Source organism: Triplophysa rosa, linkage group LG4 (assembly GCF_024868665.1).
Source record: "Triplophysa rosa linkage group LG4, Trosa_1v2, whole genome shotgun sequence".
Lineage (NCBI taxonomy): Eukaryota > Metazoa > Chordata > Actinopteri > Cypriniformes > Nemacheilidae > Triplophysa > Triplophysa rosa.
The window spans coordinates 9,720,407-9,743,006 of NC_079893.1; the positions used below are offsets into that span (position 1 = coordinate 9,720,407).

The window sequence follows — 22,600 nt, forward strand, 5'->3', positions numbered from 1 at the left end:
TGCAAAGAACTTACACAGTACATAGTACTTACGGTAATAAACTACGGTATTAATTCATGATTGTGATTAGTAAAACATGCCAAGCTTGTGAGTAATAGGTCAGGTCACTTGTAAAACCATAACCAAACACTTCTATTTTGTAACAATACCAGATCTTAACCCATAAAAACAAAGTACAACAATTAAAAAACCCAATCACACGATAGCATAAGAACAAGTACGGCAATCAGCTTTGGTCCTTGAAACAAACATGTTGAATACATATACAGGATCTGTGTATACACATTCATCTTCCTAATAATATAAAAAAATTCACATTCTGCAGGTTTGACCCGAGTTGCGTCCAATAACTACATTACAAGTGTGTGCGTGAATGTGTGTTTCTAGCTACTGATATTTTGTTGTGTGTTTATTGTGTATTTGCTTGCGTCGGTGTAGTGCTCTAACTGGCACAATGCACCCTCTGACCAGCAGAGGGCGAAACAAGAAAAAGGACGATTGTTATGAGGAAAAGGCAATATGAGGGTCATATCCATAGCACTATGAGCACTGTCCATATCCATAGTAATGGGGACAAGATCCATTTTTTCATGGAGTAAAAGCTAGCCATTGTATGATCCATCACTTTCCACTTTGTTTCCTGGACAGGAAGAGGGTGGGATACATAAAATGCCCCTTTAACATCACTGAAGATTACTTAATTGAAGGTGCAATTTCGGCCCTGTTCTGGCGTTGCAGAGTTGTGTTCAAACCAGCAGGTGACGCTTCTTGTGCAGGGCCAAGTGATCGGAGCGAGAGAAGGTTCGATCGCAATCAGGGCACTGGAAGGGCTTTACGCCCGTGTGCTTCCGGAAGTGACGGGTCAACTCATCAGAGCGGGCGAACTTCCACGTACATCCATCCCACATGCACTTGTAAGGCTTCTCTCCTAAACAAGATGAAACGTTTAATTAAAAATGAAAGTCCCAGAGCAAGGACATATTTTACCTGTATGCGTGCAACTTTATTTACCTGTATGTGTGCGTCTGTGAGCTTTCAGGTGGGAGCTTTTAGTGTAGACTTTATTGCACCCATTAAAGTCACAGCGATGAATTCGACGCTTCTTTAACGGATCTGGAGATTCAACCTTTCGACGTACGATTACAGATTGCGTGTTCCCCCTGTCAAAAACAAAAATGTACATTTTAGGGTTTTTTAATGCAATTCTCATTTTCACCACCAGGGGTCGTAAAAATGACAATGTCTCATCAACCCAAGTTATTTGAGCATTGTATGTACAGTCCTGGCCAAACGTTTTGAGAATGACACAAATATTAATTTTCAAAAAGTATGCTGCCTCCGTTTTTATGATGGCGAATTGCATATACTCCAGAATGTTATGAAGAGTGATCAGATGAATTGAATTTTATTGTGTACTCTTTGCCATGAAAATGAACTTAGTCCAAAAAAAACCATGTACATTCCATTTCAACCCTGCCACAAAAAGACCAGCTGACATCATGTCAGTGATTCTCTGGTTAACACAGGTGAGAGTGTTGACGAGGACAAGGCTGGAGATCACTCTGTAATGCTGATTGAATTAGAATAACAGACTGGAAGCTTTAATAGGAGCACGCACAGTGAGGCCAAGACTTTTTGAGGATGGCCTGGTGTCAAGAAGGGCAGCAAAGAAGCCACTTCTCTCTAGGAAAAACATCAGGGACAGACTGATATTCTGCAATAGGTACAGGGATTGGACTGCTGAGGACTGGGGTAAAGTCATTTTCTCTGATGAATCCCCGATTGTTTGGGACATCCGGAAAAAAGATTGTCCAGAGAAGAAAAGGTGAGCGCTACAATCAGTCCTGTGTCATGCCAACAGTAAAGCATCCTGAGACCATTCATGTGTGGGGTTGCTTCTCGGCCAAGGGAGTGGGCTCACTCACAATTTTGCCTAAAAACACAGCCATAAACAAGGAATGGTACAAAAACATCCTCAGAGAGCAACTTCTCCCAACCATCCAAGAACAGTTTGGTGATGAACAATGCCTTTTCCAGCATAATGGAGCACCTTGCCATAAGGCAAAAGTAATAACTAAGTGGCTCGGGGACCAAAACATCAACATTTTGGGTCCATGGCCAGGAAACTCCCCAGACATTAATCTCATTGAGAACTTGTGATCAATCCTCAAGCAAAACAAAAACCTGCAAACTCCAAGCATTGATTATGCAAGAACGGGCTGTCATCAGTGAGGATGTGGCCCAGAAGTTGTTTGACAGCATGCCCAGGTGAATTGCAGAGGTCTTGAAAAAGAAGGGTGAACACTGCAAATATTGTGTCTTGCGTAAACTTAATGTAATTGTCAATAAAAGCCTTTGACACTTATGAAATGCTTGTAATTATACTTCAGTATACCATAGTAACATCTGACAAAAACATAAAAATCACTGAAGCGGTAGACTTGGTGAAAATTAATATTTGTGTCATTCTCAAAACTTTTGGCCACGACTGTATTTTGGCCACAGCTCCACATTTCAGCCGATGTGTGCTGTTACTTTTACTTTTTAACTATTTGACATTTTACAATAAACTGGTTGAAGACCAATCCAATACACTTGCATTAAAAGGGAGACATACTGTAATTGTGACAAACACTATTCACGTTTTCTTCAGAAAATCTAGAAAAACCATTTTAATGTAATATACTTTATAAAAATACTTTCATATATAATAAACAGGATATTTCCTGATATTTGACAATATTGACATTAATTTTGTAATTCAGTCACACAAAAGAAAAAGTTTAATGATGCCACATAGCAAATATACACAACAGAAATACCATTTGTTGTAAGTTCCTGTTAAAACTTTTTCCACACACCTTACCCTCCCTGTCCAGCCAACCTACATCTTTTCAACCCTTTTCTCGCTCATTCTCTCCTTTTGTCATTTGTTCCTAAAAGCAGCTGTTTTTTGGCAACCTCGCCCAATGTAAAATTATCACTTCACCTTCCTCCACCCTTCCTTTCTCCATCAATCGCTCGCCACCCTTCCTCCCGAACATCGCTCCTTTTCATCATAAACTATATTTCGGAGCATTCGTTTGTGTTTGCCTCCACACACCACACCCAAATAAATGCATCCACATCCACACGTACTATAAAAACAAGAAACCCGCACGGATAGGTTCCCACCCCATAAGGGTTTCCAGAATACTTGGAGACGCGCCGTCTCTCAAGTGCATGCTGGGAGATTTTATCAGAGCAAGAAATATGTGATATGAGAACACACTCACTCACACACTTTCGCATGTATACTTGAACCATGATCAAAAGAAAACCATTTGGGTCAAGCAGTCTCTGCCTCTATTAAAACGTAAAAATCTTTGCTCATGTTTCACACGACTGATAGACGGACGGACAGATAGACGGATTAGTCAGCATGACTGTGTGGGTAATTACAGGTTTCTATATGGTGTTTAGTAGGTGGTTTTTACGAGCAAATGCACAGTGTTAACTGTAGATGGACGCCACTGTAAATGCTCCGCAACTTAAAAACATATGACCCCCTAAAATGACAAGCTGTGGCCTGTTTATAATGCAGAGACAGAGACATACTGCAGAGACAAACTTGTAGTTGTAATTCATCGTCCATTGTTAAGTTCTCATTATATACAGGCAAAATCAACGTTAGGGTGTTTGAGGATTGAGCACTCACTGGTAGCTCGGTGGGGCAGTGATGACGGATGAGGTCATTTCCTGGCTGTGGGGATCCTGAGTGTACTCAGGGCGGGGCTCTGATTTGATCGGCTTGAGCTCATGGTTGTCAGGGGGATTCTCTGACTTCATAGTTGGAACTGAGGGTGAAGAAGTAAGACAAATCAATAACACACACACAAATGTTTAAGGCTATCTTGTTAACTGCTTTAAAGGTCTAGTGATTAATTTTTAAAGGATCTATTGACAGAAAAGCAATATGATATACATAACTATGTCTTCAGAGGTGTAAAGACCTTACATAATGAAGCTTTATTATTATAGAATGAGCTATTTCTATTAAAAAATTAGATACTTTTTAAACATAAATATATGGCTTGCACTGCCTCGGAGTGCCTCCATGTAGCGCGTCGACGACTTCACGTACTCCATAATCACGTTGGAAAGGTCAAGCGTGATGTAAGCGGAAGTTCCAACCCAGTCTTTACGGGTGTGGAGAAAGAAGACCGTTTAAAAGTTCTTGGATGTTGAATGACACGTTATATGTCTTTGTGCAAGACTATTGTTCAAAATGGTCAGTTCGTGTGCAAATCAGGGATGTTAAAATCTTTAGAAATCTACATCACGTGTAATCTTTCCAAAGTGATTGCATAATATGGAAGTTGTGGACGCGCATTCTGGAGGCACTCCGAGGCAGTGCAAGCCATATATTTATAAATTTTTTCGTAATGCCACTTTTAAGGGCCTATTATTTTGAAAATAAATAATGAATTTGTATTTTTCAGTGAACTATTCCTTTAACTCAGACTGACATTTGTGGAAAATCCGACCCAACAGCTCAACCCTACAACTCATAAGCTTACCGTTGCAAATTGGGGTGAGGCTAGGAAACAATTTTGAACACTGACTTTCAATGTACTTTCTCAATTACTGATTTTTGTTTATTTTTATCCAAAAAGTTGACTGCATGAAGGATGAAATGTATGTATGACAACATTTAGTGTGACGCATAATGATTTCTTACACTGTTTGTGGTTAACAAGATCTTCGGGTGTGACGGGGGATATCATGATGGAGGGGGACATGTGTAGATGAGGAGGATAAAGAACTGGTAACGAATGCAGCATCGGAATAACAGGGACAAAGGGAGTCAAAACCTGCGTCACCTGTCAGGGAGAAATTCACAGTGGTATAAGAAATGACAAATGTATTTTATAGACATTGTGATTGACTGTACAAGTATAATATTTAGCATATAACCCTGTTGAAAAAAACAGCATATGCTGGTTAGGTAGGTTTTGAAGCATAGTAGCTGGTTTGTGCTGGTTTAAGCTGGTCATTTACTAGTTTAAGATGGTCATGTGCTGGTTTAAGATGGTTATGTGTTGGTTTAAGATGGTTCTGAGCTGGTTTAGGACCAGCTTAAACCAGCACATGACCAACTAAGGACCAGACAAGCACTTGACCAGCTTAAACCAGCACAAACCAGCTACCATGCTTCAAAACCTACCTAACCAGCATATTATGTTTTTTTCAAGGATAGTGGGGAGTTAATCAAACACAAAATGGAACCAAAGTTGTACAATGGTAAATTGCAATGTTTATACATCAGGCATCATGCAGTAATCATGATTTTTTTTTAATCAATTTTGACTATAATGATAACTATCATTCATTTTTAATTAACATTTTTGCTGTTCTGATAAAATGATTGCATTAGAGTATCATTGAGTAAACACCATGGTACAGTACCGTGCTGCCACCACCGTGTTTCTTACCGTAGGGATGGGAAAATGCACCGGTGAGGTCAGCTGTCTTGTCTGGGATGACCCGGAAACACTTCCTGTTACACAAATGGAGCCTTGGCGAGGGCGCGTGACCGGGCTGATTCGCTCGTAAGGAGATGGTGGCGTAGCTCTGGGTGATGATGACATTGATGATGAAGGAGAGGAAACAGAGGATCTTTTGTTCACGGTTAAGTCGACAGGTTCGTTTTGGGAGTGTTGGGCGTCTTGGGACTGGGGGTGTGTCTGTGAGGGGCTCCTGTAAGAGTAGTGTACTTGATATTGGTATGGGCTTGAAGTGGGAGGGTAGAAGTGAGTGGGGTACACTTGGGGCGTCGGTGCAGTAGCCACAGGAGATACGACAACTCCAAATCCCTCAGATGGTGATTTAATCAGGCTGGGGTAAGTCGGATAAAAAGACTGTGAGAGAAAGAAAGAAAGAAAGAGAGATTAAAAAGCCTGCAAACTTTCAAGCACATTGACATGTAGCATAAAACAGCTGTGTTGAGCAGCAACTGACATCGGCGAATATCTACGGACCAAAAAAAAGATTTCCAAACTTTGAATGACTGAGTGAGAGCCAAATTCAACTTCCCACCCCACATAAACGTCTAACCTAATAAGAAAGGAATGCATGTCCATCTGCAGTTGTCCAACAAGAAAAAGTGTATGGAAGCAAGTGTGAGAACTGTTTTTCAGAGCTGTAAAGCTGTGGATTATTCATATACTGATGAATTTACTGTAGGTTCAAGTCTAACCTGGGTCATATCCTCTCCTACCTCCCCGCAAATAAAGGGCAATCTCAAGGCATTACCCAGAATTCAAAGATTCTCTGGCACACTTGAACAAACACGCATGCTGATGACCCAGGACCAGGGTTGTTCAGATGGCCGTGTGCCAGGTGCTCCCATTGTGTGTTAGTTGGTATGGCAAGTTTGTTATTGGAAACGGAAAGTGAAGCATTGTTTTCTTTAAAATCACGTAAACCGGATCCTAAGAGCAAGACAAGCATCAGGAAGGCTTAGGAATCTTTCAGTGTAGTCCAAAAACAACTCACTTTGGCTAATGCAAGGGATCTCAACATAACAGCTGGCTTATTAGATGTTATTTTTTATTGTTGTGTAACGATTTGTGTTTACGATTTTATAATTAAAAACAATTGTTATGAAAAATGGTGGCTCAAATTTGTTTGATTTATGACCCTAAAGGGGATAGTTCACCTAAAAATGAAAATTCAGTCATCATTTACTCAGCCTATTGTCATTTCAAATGAGTTTCTTTCTTCCACAGAACACAAAAGAAGATATTTTGAAGAATACTCACTCACTTCTGACACAAAGCCAATGCAAGTCAATGGGTAGCACCGTTTCAAACATTCTTCAAAATATATTCTTTTGTGTTTTAGAGAGGAAAGAAAGTCATAAAGGTTTGAAATAACAATAGGGTGAGTAAATGAGGACAGAATTTTCATTTTTAGGTGAACTGTTCCTTTAAGAACTCTACTCACCGTCTCCATTTCTGTCTTTATTGGGTAATCACACATGAGCATGGCTGCCGCCACTGGAATTCTGAAAAACACAAAAACAAATCTACAATTAAAAACTTTGAAAAGATTAAAAACGAACATGAATTGCATTCGCTAAATTGACAAACAGAAAACGCAGAAGCAATGTGGTTTTACCAACATGGGACACGAAAGTTAAATTTTGCGCATGAACAACTGTAATAATGTTAATAATGAGATCACAAAGTCATTTCTCATTCCAAGCACACAAAAGCAGAGATGCATTAGTTAGTTGTTGAAACTCTAATCTGTTAAAGTTCAGGGGTGGCGGGAAATGCCCAGGGCTATGACCAGTGTTTGTGTGTGGCTGTGCATAAGATTCTCATGCTATGAGAACGTGTTTTCTAGCTCATCAACCCAGAATGGTGTCAAGTTTTTAACTCTTGTTTTAGCACAGCGGATGATTGACATGCGAGTAGGTGGTAGGCGATGTACAAAGCTCCATATTTTCATAATCTAAAAAAACACATTACGTCAAAACTCATTCGTTTTACACTATGGTTGTGATGTAGACATGTCATCTGAATGTGGTAAGTAATCAGATCACAAAATATTTTAATGCACATTGATAAGTTTTGTATTTAAATAATCCAAAATGTATCTTAACACCAAGTCAAATTCTGTCATAGTTTGCTAACTCTGCCTCCGTGTTTTTCAAAACATGTATGAGGTTCTTTGTCCAATGGGACACAATAAGAGAGATTTTGAAAACTAGAAGTAGAAGTGTATAGAAGATGAATAGGAGCCAGTGCTGTGCGGTTACCAACTTTCTTCAAAATATCTTCTTTTTTGTTCTGTCATAAGTCATAAAAGTTTGAAATGACAAGAGGGTGAGTAAATGATAACAGAATTCCTATTTAATGCCCTTGTGTTTGCTGTCTTGTGCTGGTTTGTTTTGCTCGTATCCTGTGTATGACGTTTCGTCAGCTCTTACTCTGTGGTTTCCCGGTCAAGTCAAGTCTTTGTAGGTGTAGAGTTAGTTCATGTCAAAGTGTTGTTTTAGTTTTAGTCCAGTTTCAGTTAGTCTATGTTCTGTCGAGTTTTAGTTATCATTTCTCCTGTTTTTGTCGTTTGCCCCCTCGTGGGTTTTGTTTTGTGTTTTATTGTTTAATCAATTCCTGTGTCCATCCTACTGCTTGCGCTTGGGTTCAGGCGTCCCCCTACCCCTTCCCTGACACTCAATAGTATTTCAGTGCTTTTACAGTCCAAAGTCTAAGACCGGGACAGAAAAAGAGAGAGAGGTGAATGTAAAGTCTCTTTATACAATCATTAACCTAGGGTGGTGCTGTTAGCACACATATGCAAAACAATCCATACTAGGTACACCGAGTCCAGATACACTCCCAGCAAATTAAACACTCACTCTTTCAGAAACTTATGCAGTATGTGCACACACACGTACATATAAGCAAGACTACTAATGCAAGAGACAATGCCAGTAACACACACACACACACACACACACACACACACACACAGGCTTGTGAAACGCCTAACACTCCCACAGGCCTCAGGGTCAGGTGTGGGTTAACAAAACAAAACATTTCGAACATGAACAAAAATACACACACTCGTCTAACCCTGATGATAACAGTATAGAGTTCTACATGACTAAAGAGATACAATTACAAAGGATGGGTCAAAACAGAGTACTTTAGCGCCATTAAACATGTTTTTACACAAAATGACAAAAAGTGATTCTGTCAAGCTCCAAAAGGCAAAAATATAATAAAACTACTCTGACGTATTCAAACTCTTCATGTCAATGTCGAATTTGTCAACACAAGACATATTTTAATAAACAGAAAAAAGATTTGCGAGCTGTGGTCACATATACCATATTACATTTCTATCTGTCTCTCACGCAATGCTATCGTATGGCTTCAGAAGACGGGAATGTATTTGGATACTTTTAGGATTTTATTTGTCATTTTAGGAACTTGACAACATCTGTCCCCAAACTCCCCATTCACTACCATTGTATGGAAAGGCGCAAAATATACATACTCCTTTTTTATGCTTGCTGGAAAGTAAAGTCGAGAAGGGCTGAAACATACAGATGACGGTATACCATCTTCATAAATAAATCTTTAACTAAAAGCATCGATATATTGCATATCGCTGTCCTTCTAAAACCTCATATCTCCATATTTCGTGATTTTTCTTTTTTGCCATTAATCATTATTATTAGTAGACACTCTTTACGTTTGTCACTAGGTTTTGAAAATATCTAACCAAGGCTTATGAACAATATTTAATCATTTAAAAAGTACAGTGTTTCTTTCCTGCTAGAATTTGGACATCCGAGGTTTCGGAAAGATATGCCAAAACGTACCCCAAAAAAGCCATTTTTAGGTGGCACTTGTTCTTTAAATTGAATCTCCGTATTTAAAAAACCTGCACCTATCAGACTTAAATATCCACTGTACAAAGGTTATAACTGTTGAACAAAGGTCTCTTTGCACTTATCAAAGCCCAGATTTTTTCAACTTGTCTGCAGACGCATCAAAGCTTGCACAGCTTTCCTGCTTCTAAGGAAATCTTAGTCAAACAAACAGACCTTTTCCAAATAAGAGATAGACATATTTTATTTCACCACCACCGGCATTCCACAAGTGCAGATATAAATGTGAGAGACTTTGTGGTGTTTTTCTCAAAGAATTCTATAAATGCGAATGATCCAGCGAGGCGGAGAAATGTGTTAACAACTATCCGTGGGGCATTAAAGTTGGCAGAGTTTGAGTGAACTTGCTACATTAATTATGAATCAAACTTTCACCGCGGACAACAAAACACATACACAAACTCAGACAACTGTCATTTAATCTTAACAGTCTCATAAAATGAATAAGTTAGTACACGCTCAGCTAGATGCGGTTGCTATGGCGAGATGGGAGTGCCAGCTTAACTTCATAACACATCAAATACCAGCAATTACCATTCCATGACCAATTAAAGGAAGGTATTTCAATACTTAATTCAATAATTATAGTCCTGACTTTAATCACAAGCCTTTTTCCCAAATGATTGAAAGCATTCCCTGTAAATGTGCACATCTTATTTAATGTCGTACTTGATTATCTTCACTAAATTCTGCGATCTTGTTTGACTTCAGGCTGTGCGAACGAGCAGTTAAAGCCGTTGAAATTCAGTCAAATCCACCACCCGTGACAACATAAAAGTTACACTCTTTACTCGACATAGCAGACCGGTGAAGTAGTCAAATCTGTTAATACGCGCACGCACGCACTCAAAACCACAGAACGGCCGCGTTACGCTCCAATAGACTTTCCTGGTGGAGAAATGGTCCAGTTTGCTGACATGGAAGAAAATGTGAAAACCAAAATTATAAAGTGCAGGATCTAATGGCAAGTCCAAGTAAAACCAAAACCCGGCTTAACAGCTCTTGATAAATGAGCATTTCTGGTCAATGGCCACTGTTCTTAGATAACAGCTCACGACTTTAGATATAAGATCAAGTTGCCTGCCGGGTTCTAAAGAGGTGTCTCACCTGGAGGTACTGTTAAGGTAAAATGATAATCACAGTATGGGCATATTTAACCCTTTCATGCTAGAATTTATGACAACCTTGGCTGATTTTAATGTGTGTGAGTTTTTCAGGTGTTTTTTTGGAGTGTAGAAACGGTTAAAGGACACTTCACATCTCCGTCTTATCAAAATACAAACCAAATTGAGTATGAAATCCAAAATATGTCTCTCTCTGTGGGTTATGATCAAACTTTTCCGTATAGTACGACTAAGGGATTTGGGAGCTCTACATGGGGGCTGTAGTTTCCACTATGGCTTTTCGAAAGATTTTAAGATTTTAACAATGTAATGCAAGTATGAAAAGGATCCTGAAAGCGTGTGTGTTCTAATAACACCACAGTATTGATTCAAGGATAGAGTAATGTCAGTGGGTGGAGGGTCTCTGTATGTGTGTGCGTGTGTTCCCTCCCCACAGGCTGCCTCCCCTCAAATGCCGAAAACAGGAAAAGAGGCTCCATGTGCCAAATGGAATGTCTGACGCAAACCTCAGCCTTGAAACAAAAGCTCAGGAGGGAGAGAGAGAGAGAGAGAGAGAGAGAGAGAGAGAGAGAGAGAGAGAGAGAGAGAGAGAGTTTTAAGCAAAATTTGCATATAACATGTATGAAGTCACAGGATGTCTTGTGTCATCTTGTCAAAAAGAATGTAATAGAAATCGAAAAATAATTCGGATGATATTGAACAGGTAAAACAGGCTGCAATTAAGTTGTACAGAACACTGAGGAGAAACCTTATTAACAGCACAATACCGTCACATTTAAAAATAATAACTTAATAAATAACATTGATAAGTAATTCAACCTTGTGTGATGCAAGAATAGTAGGCACAGGTTTGTGGCATGTCTAACTATATGAATGTACATTAACTACAAATCTGTCTAACATTTTCTGAAGATTTTGTTAATAATTCAACTTATTTAAACATGAAGTGTTACAAAGGCATTCTTTATATTTTCTCAACACGGACACACAAGTGTCAAAAGAAAGCAAGCACTTACAAGCAAAACTTGGTGCATTAAAATGTTATCTTTATATCATATCACATTATATCATAGGAGACTGTATAATGTGTCAATTACTTTTGCTGATAGATGAAAGATCAAAGATTAAACCTCAAGTCCAGCAAAGAAGAGTAGTTCACTACTGCAACAGTGCCACTGTGACTATTGTCCATGTACTGTAGGCTGAATACAGTAGCGCACATTCTGATAATTTGTCAATGACGTTTTTGAACTCTGATCCAAATGGTTACATCAGTGTCATCTAGTCGTTTTTCTCACTTAATGATAGTTGTTACAATGAATTAAAATACACATAATGATAGACGATTACGCAGTTGGACTTGTCCCACTTTACCTGCATTCACATGCCAACTGTTAGTTAAATCACTAAGTGTCAAAAACAGCTCACAAGAATCAAAATAAATACATAGGACGCAGGAGCCCGAACTGTGCACGGAAAATCCTTACGAAAATGAAGTATGGATTTACTTTAGGAGAAATGTTGTAACCATGTTTTTGTCAAATTTATTGCGATTTGTTTTACCATAGTTGTAACTCTTGAGAGCGTAGTAAATTTGGGTTTATTATGGTGATACTAAAAATAAAATGATATTAAAAATACGATACCTCAGCATATGCCATTGTTATGGGAAACGCGTAACAAATATATTAGTTGAAAAACTAGGAGACGTACAAAAAGTTACTTGGTATTTTATCGTATTCAAATATCTACTTCAGATTAGTTGATGACAGGAATGCTTCATTTTAATATTTAAATGTAGTCCAAATAATGTTATTTAATGAAAATACTAACTTACATGCCACTTGATGCTAGGTGAATAGAATCCACAAATACGCAAGAGGACCACAGACGACAGTAAAAACCCGAGTCACAACGGCGTGAAACACATCCAAATGACACACTTGCACAAAGCGGGCAAACTTTAGACGCCAAAAAAAACTTCCCCGAGTTACGAAACAACTTCTTGTCCAAGTGTTTAAAGTCTCCTGGGAGAGCTGAGCGCGTATCACATGATGAGCGCGCAGCGCGAGGGCAGGGCGGGAGCTAGTCGCGGGAGGTGAGGCTGGGGCGCGCTCACGGGCGATCTCTTGGATCCAGATACAAGCAACCGGAGACGGGGGGGGGGGGTTGGGGGGGTGCAGAGGAGAAGAGGATGGGTTGGGTGTGTGCAGCCCGTGCCTGCCTGCCTGCCTCTCCCCTCTCCGCCCTTTCCTTCCTTCTATGTGCGGCGCTCTATCGCTCCCTTCCTGGCAAGACACGCCTCACAGAATTTCAAAGATCTAACAAACGCGGATAAAGGTCGACCTGCTCTATGAGACAAGACAAATTACTTTAGATGATTAAATATTATTTTACTGGAAAATCGCTTGATAATGTTGGTATAAATTAGGCCTATAGAGAATAGATTGCTATTGCGGATTCAATAGCTGTGTAAAGAGTCTACTGTATTTATAGCCTACATAGCTATAGACTAACCATAAAGCAATTACATGAAGAAAAATATATATATAACCGGCCGGCATGGCATAACTAGAAAGATAATCGTTATAACAAAACTTTAAAATGTATCTTTTGGAAAACGTTGGAATTTTAGTCAAGTATCACATGTATATGATGCATGAACTATAGTCCTGTTATGTCTTTGTCACTCACACATAGATGTATGTATATAGGATGGTTGCTTATTGTCTGATGGAACTGTGCCATGTCAGGCAGCCTATCATACAATTGATGACATCATATTAACTCTGTTTACCCAGAATAAAGAACAAAACCTTTCAAAATCAAACTAGCATTATCAAAGACTTTTACAAGATTGACACTCGCCCCCAACTCTCTCACCCACCTATATTTCTCTCTCTCTCTCTCTCTCTCTCTCTCTCTCTCTCTCTCTCTCTCTCTCTCTCTCTCTCTCTCTCTCTCTCTCTCTCTCATATTTATCTCTCTTTAACACAGGTTTCATAACTGTTTTTTCCGCTTTCAGCTTTTCAAAAGTTCTACTAACACAATTTTTGATTAGAGTTACATTAAATATTAATGTTTTTAACGTTTTGTCTGAAATATCAGAAATAAACCAGATTAGTTACAGCACAAATCACATCTTAGATTAAAAACATTTATTAAAATATTTATTAAATCTGTATTACATAATAAATTCTCCTTGAAAGCTATCTATAGATTCAAAGCGTATGAACCAACCAGAAGCATTTTCGACAAAATCCGGACACGCCTCATTATGTGCTTAATAATACTTTTGTTTATTTAACCCAAATTTTCTATGCAAATATTGTGTTTCTGTCAGTTGATATGCTGCCATAACTCACGTTTATAACTGTGATATCATTTTCTTTTCTTGTGGCAGTTAAGGGTGTGGAAGTTCCTGGCAATGCTCCAAGCACACAAGCATGACAACCATTTACATGTTTGCCTGATTGAAAGAAGTCCTGTGTACGTGTGTGTAGATCTCAGGCTATCTTTGTGTGTTCAAGTGATCGTGACATTGTTGAAATATATAATCTCAAGAAATGTGAGTGTTGTATGAGGGTGAGTGGGTGTATTTTACAATCTTAACCTTTGATGGTTTGTCTTGATTTTATTAATGAGAGCAATAGCTAATAAAGCAGATGGTGCCAATTTTGAACATTTCAATTTCTGAACATAACAATAAAAAAGCCCTACTCTTTCTTCAGATAAGATAACCTGGCTGAAATTTGTATTCACAAAGATACTGACAACCTGGAAATTTTGTGATATCATACCAATGTAAAATTGTGACAAATACCTTTGAATGTAAATTTAGCTCATTACATGATACAATGTGTGAACCCAAAATAGAAAAAGGGTATTTTTAGGACCTAGGTGTGATATCAGGAAGACCATGATGTCATCATTGCTTCCATAGGCTATTTTTTTCTTCAACCAATCAGAATTCATCTCATGATGTCACGGAGAGTATTGCAGTTGTATCTTATCTCATTCAGGCTGTTTGTCAAGAATCAACAACAATACAAAAGAAATCTCAAACACCAACTTATTTAATTAAATACTTCAGAAAGAATGAATTCACACTCATTTTTTACTTTACAGAACTGTGTTTAGGAATAAAGCACAAAATAAAATGTAGTAAATGACTGAATCGGCTGTTGTAAGAAAGACAAGATTCTGACTTGGCAATTGTTTTTTAGGATTATTAAGGACAAATCATTTGTCAGGAAAAATAAAAAATTTCTTAAACCCGAGACATGAAACCTGTTAAAACTATGATTTTTGTATAATCTACTGTTGTCCTGGTTATTTAAAGGGACGGTTCACCTTCAAAATGAAAATTCTGACATCAAATACTCACCCTATTGTCATTTTACACCTGTATGCCTTTATTGGTCACACTATAGAATAGGGACCAATTCTCACTATGAACTAACTATTAATTACGTCTTTTTGCCTCAATAAACTCCTAATAAGTGCTTATAAGGTAGTTTTTAGGTTTAGGTATTGGGTAGGATTAAGGAATGTAATGTAGAGTAAGGGATTAATATGTGCTTTAAACATACTAATATACATGTTAAAAAGCAATAAGTTAATGATTAATTTGTGTTCCTTAGATTCGCTTAATAAAACTAGGTGTTATAATCTGACTATTTCAGCACAGTTTAATTGCCCAATAGGACATTTCTCCTGTGTTTGGGGATCTATGATTATAGAAATACATAGCATATTTATACTTACCTTTCCTTGCTATAATCAGAGAGACATTTCATGAGTTGTGTGTCCGATCCCACTTTCATCACATCCATTATCCTGGGGGAAAGATGCCTTTTGGTGAGGTGCTGCTGATAATGCCCTTTGTATGGTTCCCAACAATGCGACGCATCGTCAGTTGTGCACCTCAGCCTCATTGTGTGTTTCGGCCCTTTATCACAAGACACCCTCAGCCAACGGAGCCCCACCGCATGTTGATCAGACCTGGGTGTGTTTTGCATTGTTACAAGGTCATCTGGCAGCCCATGCTGTGTCCATCTGCCTAAACCACAGCCAGTGGCTTCTTCTTTCCGCACCACTGGCCAGTTCTAGATTATGCTCCACTGGACCTGTCCTCTGAACCCCACTTCCTGTGTCAATTAGCTCATCCACATTAATGGCTGCAGCCTCAACATCACTTGCTTTGCTGGTAGCTCAGTGGCATCACACCTCAATGCAACCATACGCGCCAACTCATAGGCTAAGGCTGTTCTAGCCCCACTGGCACCGTTAATGCATGCTCGGTGCCCCCGGTCCCATTTGGCATAACATTACAACACATTACCATACTCCACGCAACCATACGCGCCAACCCATTGGCTAAGGCTGTTCTAGCCCCACTGGCACCGTTAATGCATGCTCAGTGCCCCCGGTTCCATATGGCATACCATTACAACATACGAAACCATTTTATTACGTGGTCATTTGGCACGCCATATCTTGTACTTCCGTTTCAACCACAGCCAGTGGCTGTTTCTCTCAGAAACAGTGGCAAGTTCTTTGACTACCATCCCTTGGGCCTGTCCTCTGATCCCCACTTCCTTTAGCAGCCTTGTAGTGGAATTGGAAACAAAGCCCCTGCAGCCCACTTCCACTGGGAACACTTTCGCTGTCCATCCCCGATCTCCAGCCTCCGCTGCAAAATTGGCATACCGGAGATTATTTCTTTTAAATGCTTCGTTAATGGCCTCTTCCAAAGGTACAGTCAACTCAACTACAATGACTGTCCTACTGGAGCTTGACCACAGAACCATGTCCGGCCGCAGATTGGTCGCTGCAATTTACAAAAGGAGATAGTAAGTCTGTGGTTTAAATCAACTCGCATTTCCCAATCCCTGGCTATACTCAGCAGACCTGAATCTGGGGATAAGGACTACTTAGTATGAAGTGTAACCCCTTTCTTTCTTCTGCAAAACACAAATGAAGATATTTTGAAAGATGTTGGTAACAGAAAACCATTGGTCCCCATTGACTTGCATTGGTTTTGTGTCCATACAATAGAAGGCTTAAAATGACAGCAGGGTGAGTAAATGATTACAGAATTTTAAATTTTGAATTGAATTTTGAAGGTGAATTATGCCTTTTAGATTGTATAGAAAGCCAACAGGCTCACGAAAATCTCAATTAAAAATTGTAATATTTGGAAACACCTGTGAGCATGAGCACATTCATATGCAAACCCACACATGAAATGATATACTCTCTGTTTCATCTCCAAGGAATTTTCTCTTGAAACTAACAAAACCCCCAAGGCAGAGATGAAGTTGAAACATGAAAAAACGATGGTATAAAAAGAAGGGTAGTAACAATGACAACAATTAAATGTATAATTCAAATAAAATGTAAATTCTTACTATCTTAATAGATATGAGAAATCATTTGAAGGGGAGGTTATGAGGGCAAATTAACCTAAAAATTAAAAAAAATCATATGAAATAAATCATATAAACAATAAACACTGCAATATTCAATAACATTCCACGAAACGCAATACTATACAAGACCACAAATGAATGTGCCGGATCATTTTGTGATGTCGTCCTTGTCACCCGATTTGTCCTGTATTGCTACGTAAGTCTAGTTAGTTATTCGTAGTCATGTCTAGTGTTGTATTTAGTCTGGTCTAGTTTAGTGTAGTCAGTTTATGTTCCTGTGTACCCTTCCTGTTCCTACCCTTGCTGTTCTGTTGTTTCATGTTTTGTATTTGTTATTAAAATCCTTGTTTACCCCTTACCCGCTGTCTGCGCTTGGGTCCTCTGTCCTTGTTCCCTCACCGTTCCTGACAAAATACTATATTTCAAACCCAGTGGAGAAATACAATACAATGTGTGTCAGCTTATACAATATTGAAACTTGTCAAACCACATGTGACGCTTACCACTGAAGAACATCTTTGCTGAAATGAAATCAGAGATTTAAAGGGATAGTTCACCCAAAAATGAACATTATGTAATAATTACTCACCCTTTCCAAACCATAATTTTCTTTGTTCAGTTGAACACAAAAAAAGATATTTTGAAAAATGTTAGCAACCGACAGTTCTGAGGCACCATTGACTACCACAGAAGGAAAAAATGTTTTTCTTTTGTTCTGTTGAACACAGAAGAAGATATTTTGAGGAATTTAGGATTCTGGGGCACCTTTGAGTATCATTGTAATTTTTCCTACTATGTCAGTCAATGTTGCCTCAGAACTGTAGGTTGCTAATGTTGCAGGCCTCGGTTTCAGAGACACAACTGTGTACACAATTTGTGTGTATCACACTAACATTCTTCAAATATATTTCTCTGTGTTCATCAAAACGAAGTAATTTACAGATTTGGAACAACTAGAGGGTGAATAATTCATGACAATTTTTTTGGGTGAATTGTCCCTTTAAGGTTATCATTTGAATGAGGAACCTACCACTCTTTATAAATGAATTTCACAGAGAAGGTGTGACAAATCTCCAACTTCTACAGAGAACCATTGTCTAGAGTTTGTTAATAAACTCTGCCACCTTATATTATGTAACCTCTTTATTTTAACCACAAATTATTCTGCCTCGTGTGAGAAATGATACAAAATGCTTTCACCTCATTCAGAGCATCATATTTTTCAGGGAGTTGGTCGGGTGTGTGTGTCACTTGCTTTTACTTTTGTTGGGTAAACCTAATTATATATACATACTTTACAATTAACCAGTTTCATTCACGGCTTTGTAATAGTGTTAAGGGTGTTGAAAGTTTTCTTCAAAGTTTTCTTCATTCTCCATTCTGTGGTTCTTATTCTTTTAGATTTATCAGCTGCTTTTGATACCATAGACCACTCCTTATTTTTATCTAGATTAGAGTGGGTAGATCTAAAAGCAAATGTTCTGAAATGGTTTCAGTCATACCTGTCTGACAGAAAGTTTTTAGTGAAGTTGGGTAATTTTTCCTCTTCCCTTGCTCCTTTGACTTGTGGTTTGTTATCTGTGTATGTAATATATTTTTTGTAGTATAACTTCTCACCTTTTGTTCTGTGGTTATCTTTAGAACAATAAACATTCAGTGGGTCGCTCTTGGCAAAATGCAGGTTAAAAATATGCCTTGCCATAACACACAGGTACGTACAGGGACAAGCTGGGTGTGACAGCTGACATTTATTCATTTCAAATACTTCACAAAGACAGCTCTTATTCCATACTATGTACTGTATAGCAGCACGTGGCCGAGATCTGACCAAAGCCCATCCCTTAAGCAACACTTAGCCTTTATTAGGTTATTGAAGAAGCCTAACAGCGAATCTACCCAAAACCGTTTCTGAAAAATAAAGACCTGTATAGGCACATATCTTGAGTCTATAAAACTGCCCTGTATATCGTCCTGGAATAAGGATAAAATATAAGATAAAATAAGTTAAATTCTGTGTCTTTCTGCTAAATTTAAACCTTTTTACCGAGATATTAACCAAAGTGTAGATTTGGTTGTTGACAAAATAAAACCTGACAGGTTGATCAAGGGCTCTTGAGGGGGTTTGACTTAGCTTGCTTCCATTTGTTTTACAGCTACTCACCTCATAAGTAAATTATAGAAAATTTGAAATAGCATATTATTAGCTCATTAGCAAAAAGAAAGAGATTCATATTGGTCCAGTCTATGAAATGTAGCTGCATCTGAGGTTGCGGATTGCAACACAAAAGCACTAATGTCCTGTGAAGACAGGAATATAATCAGATACGGTAAATCTCAACTGTGACTTTAAATAGCATGTCTGCATCTATGTAACAATCCTCAGCCAGTTATCGAAATCAACAACAACATGTAATTCCCAAACCTTGAAATACATGACGACATGCAAAGGAATCAAATGAAACTAGATTTACAGTTCTTGCTATGAAACCACACCTTACATATTTGCATGAAGCAGGTTGGGTGATTGAGTGACGGATCATTTATAGAATAAGATCACATGGGCCAACTTGCAAAACGATGACATGCACTATATGCAAACACATACCAAACAACTCCCACAGTCATAAGAAGCTATTAATCTGTGCTTATTTTACATCAGGGTAAGTCACACTTTTGATATGTGATCATTTTACATTATCTCAACACACAAAAGGATGATCGGCCCATATGTGATGAGAGGAAAATACTGTACGGGTGTTTCAAACAATATGGATATACAGACGTGCACAAATTTGTTGGTACCCTTACAGCTCATTGAAATAATGCTTCATTCCTCCTGAAGAGTGATGAAATTAAAAGCTATTGTATCATGAATACTTGCATGCCTTTGGTATGTCATAGAATAAAGCAAAGAAGCGGTGGAAAGAGATGAATTATTGCTTATTCTACAAAGATATTCTAAAATGGCCTGGACATGTTTGTTGGTACCCCTTAGAAAAGATAATACATAATTGGATTATAGTGATATTTCAAACTAATTAGTTTCTTTAATTAGTATCACACATGTATCCAATCTTGTAACCAGTCATTGAGCCTATTTAAATGGAGAAAAGTAGTCACTGTGCTGTTTGGTATCATTGTGTGCACCACACTGAACATGGACCAGAGAAAGCAAAGGATAGAGTTGTCTGAGGAGCTCAGAAAGAAAATAATAGACAAGCATGGTAAAGGTAAAGGCCACAAGATCATCTCCAAGCAGCTCGATGTTCCTGTGACAACAGTTGCAAATATTATTAAGAAGTTTGAGGTCCATTGAATTGTAGCCAACCTCCCTGGGCGCGGCCGCAAGAGGAAAATCAACCCCAGATTGAACAGAAGGATATTGCCAATGGTAGAAAAAGAACCAAGGATAACAACTGCCAAAGAGATACAAGCTGAACTCCAAGGTTTCTGATCGTACCATCCGTCGCTTTTTGAGCAAAAGTGGGCTCAATGGAAGAAGACCCGGGAGGACTCCACTTTTGAAAGAAAAACATAAAAAAGCTAGACTGGAATTTGCTAAAATTCATATTGACAAGCCACAATCCTTCTGGGAGAATGTCCTTTGGAAAGATGAGTCAAAACTAAAGCTTTTTGGCAAGTCACATCAGCTCTATGTTCACAGACGAAACATGGAGGAGGCTCGGTTATGTTTTTGGGGCTGTTTTGCTGCATCTGGCATCTGAATCTGTGCAGGGCACAATGAAATCTCAAGACTATCAAGGCATTCTGGAGCGAAACGTACTGCCCAGTGTCAGAAAGCTCTGTCTCAGTAGCAGGTCATGGGTCCTCCAACAGGATAATGACCCAAAACACACAGCTAAAATCACCCAAGAATGGATAAGAACAAAACATTGGACTATTCTGAAGTGGCCTTCTATGAGTCCTGATCTGAATCCTATGGAACATCTATGGAAAGAGCTGAAACTTGCAGTCTGGAGAAGGCACCCATCAAACCTGAGACAGCTGGAGCGGTTTGCTCAGGAAGAGTGGGCCAAACTACCTGTTAACAGGTGCAGAAGTCTCATTGAGAGCTACAGAAAACGTTTGCTTGCAGTGATTGACTCTAAAGGTTGTGCAACAAAATATTAGGTTAGTTTTATTATTTACAATATTATGTTGAATAAAAACTCAAAAGCAAAGTCTGATTTCTATTAAATATGGAATAAACAATGGTGGATGCCAATTACTTTTGTCAGTTTCAAGTTATTTCAGAGAAAATTGTTAATTCTTCATTTTTTGTGGAGGGGTACCAACATATTTGAGCACGTATGGTATGACGTATTTGCTTTACATTAAAACTTTAATCTGCCCTTAGCCAGCAGCCTTTTGTAACAACGTGGCAACAAAAGAGAATAAATTATACTGTCAGACACAGCAGAATAAACATAGATAGAAAGACAGAGAAAGAATTAAAAGAAACAATAGGAAAGGGAGGGTGGGTCACCAATTGGGTCAGTTGCCACATTTTGGGTGTGACCTCAATGTTCCGTACGACCCAGTGTTGTTGAGTCCAGGGCTTTCTCAGGACAGGCTGACATAAGACCGCGGAGGTTTGGGTGTGTCTAGGAGCAAAGCTGTTGTGTATTAATGTGTTCAGAGGATCTCCTGGGCTACATTTGTTTTCTGTGCACTTGGAGCCTGTAGTCTAGGCAGGGCAGACTGTTTCCTGACCATCCCATATGAGTATTCGTGTTCTCGCTGACCTTTGCGTCATTTCATTTGGTCCCCTAGCACTTCATTACTGTATTTTAATGCATTTATGAGGGTTCTATATGCTATAATAGCGGGTATATCTCATGTCTGTGGGATATTTACAATTTATTTTCATTAATATAGTGTAAAGCACACCACAAATGTGTATAAAGACAACTTTTGTTAAAACCTACAGTTTAATAGGTCTGATTTTGTAAAGTTGCATATTCTTCATCAAATATACTGTACATATCATAGTTTTGGCTTCAGTTAGATTAGAAAATAGGGGACATTTGGAGGTGTTTAAAAAAATCATATGTATTGTAATATTAGTTGTGATTTTCAACTAATGGCTGGAATACACTACAAGACTTTTAAAATCTGAACAGATTTTTTTAAAACTAGACATGTTTAACTTGCAGACTTTTTGAAAGTTTCAGATAGAAACACACTAACTGATCAAATCTGCAGACTGGCACAGACTATCTGCAACAAGTCCAGACTGAGAATCTGGGCAAAATCTGAGAAAAAATCTTAGCCTTAAGTTACCCACTGAGAAAACCCTATCAAACAGAATAGAACAGAACAGAACATACTAGAATTATTTCAGAATAGAATTATTGCAATGTGTAAATACTTATTGTAGAAAGCATTTCTCAACTGTGTTACCCAGTAAAGGTAATCCTGATGTCCTAAATGGGTTACAGACAGCGTGGCAGAAGTTTGCAGGCAAACAGGACAAATAGCTCAACGTTTCCAAAAACGTGTTTAAAGCAAAAAATGAAGCAGAACTACTAAACCACGGCTTTGCCAACACCTGTTCAGTACCTCTTTTGTAAAAAGATAGAGGAGCAATTCGA

The 22,600-nt window shown here is 38.5% G+C and overlaps 1 protein-coding gene across 1 annotated transcript in view; it reads right to left on the reverse strand.

The window, feature by feature from the left end:
- klf3 (Kruppel like factor 3 (basic)) overlaps positions 1–15,643 on the reverse strand; it is a 17,101-nt gene extending 1,458 nt beyond the window's left edge. The window contains exons 1-7 of the mRNA XM_057332413.1: positions 15,340–15,643; positions 6,988–7,048; positions 5,475–5,900; positions 4,721–4,862; positions 3,698–3,836; positions 1,012–1,160; positions 1–928 (exon numbers count right to left, since the gene is read on the reverse strand). The exon at positions 1–928 is cut by the window's left edge and continues 1,458 nt beyond it. Coding sequence (XP_057188396.1) covers positions 747–928; positions 1,012–1,160; positions 3,698–3,836; positions 4,721–4,862; positions 5,475–5,900; positions 6,988–7,048; positions 15,340–15,593 — 1,353 coding nt within the window. The 5' untranslated portion in view covers positions 15,594–15,643 and the 3' untranslated portion in view covers positions 1–746. The remainder of the gene's footprint in view (positions 929–1,011; positions 1,161–3,697; positions 3,837–4,720; positions 4,863–5,474; positions 5,901–6,987; positions 7,049–15,339) is intronic.
- Between the last annotated feature and the right edge of the window lie 6,957 nt (positions 15,644–22,600).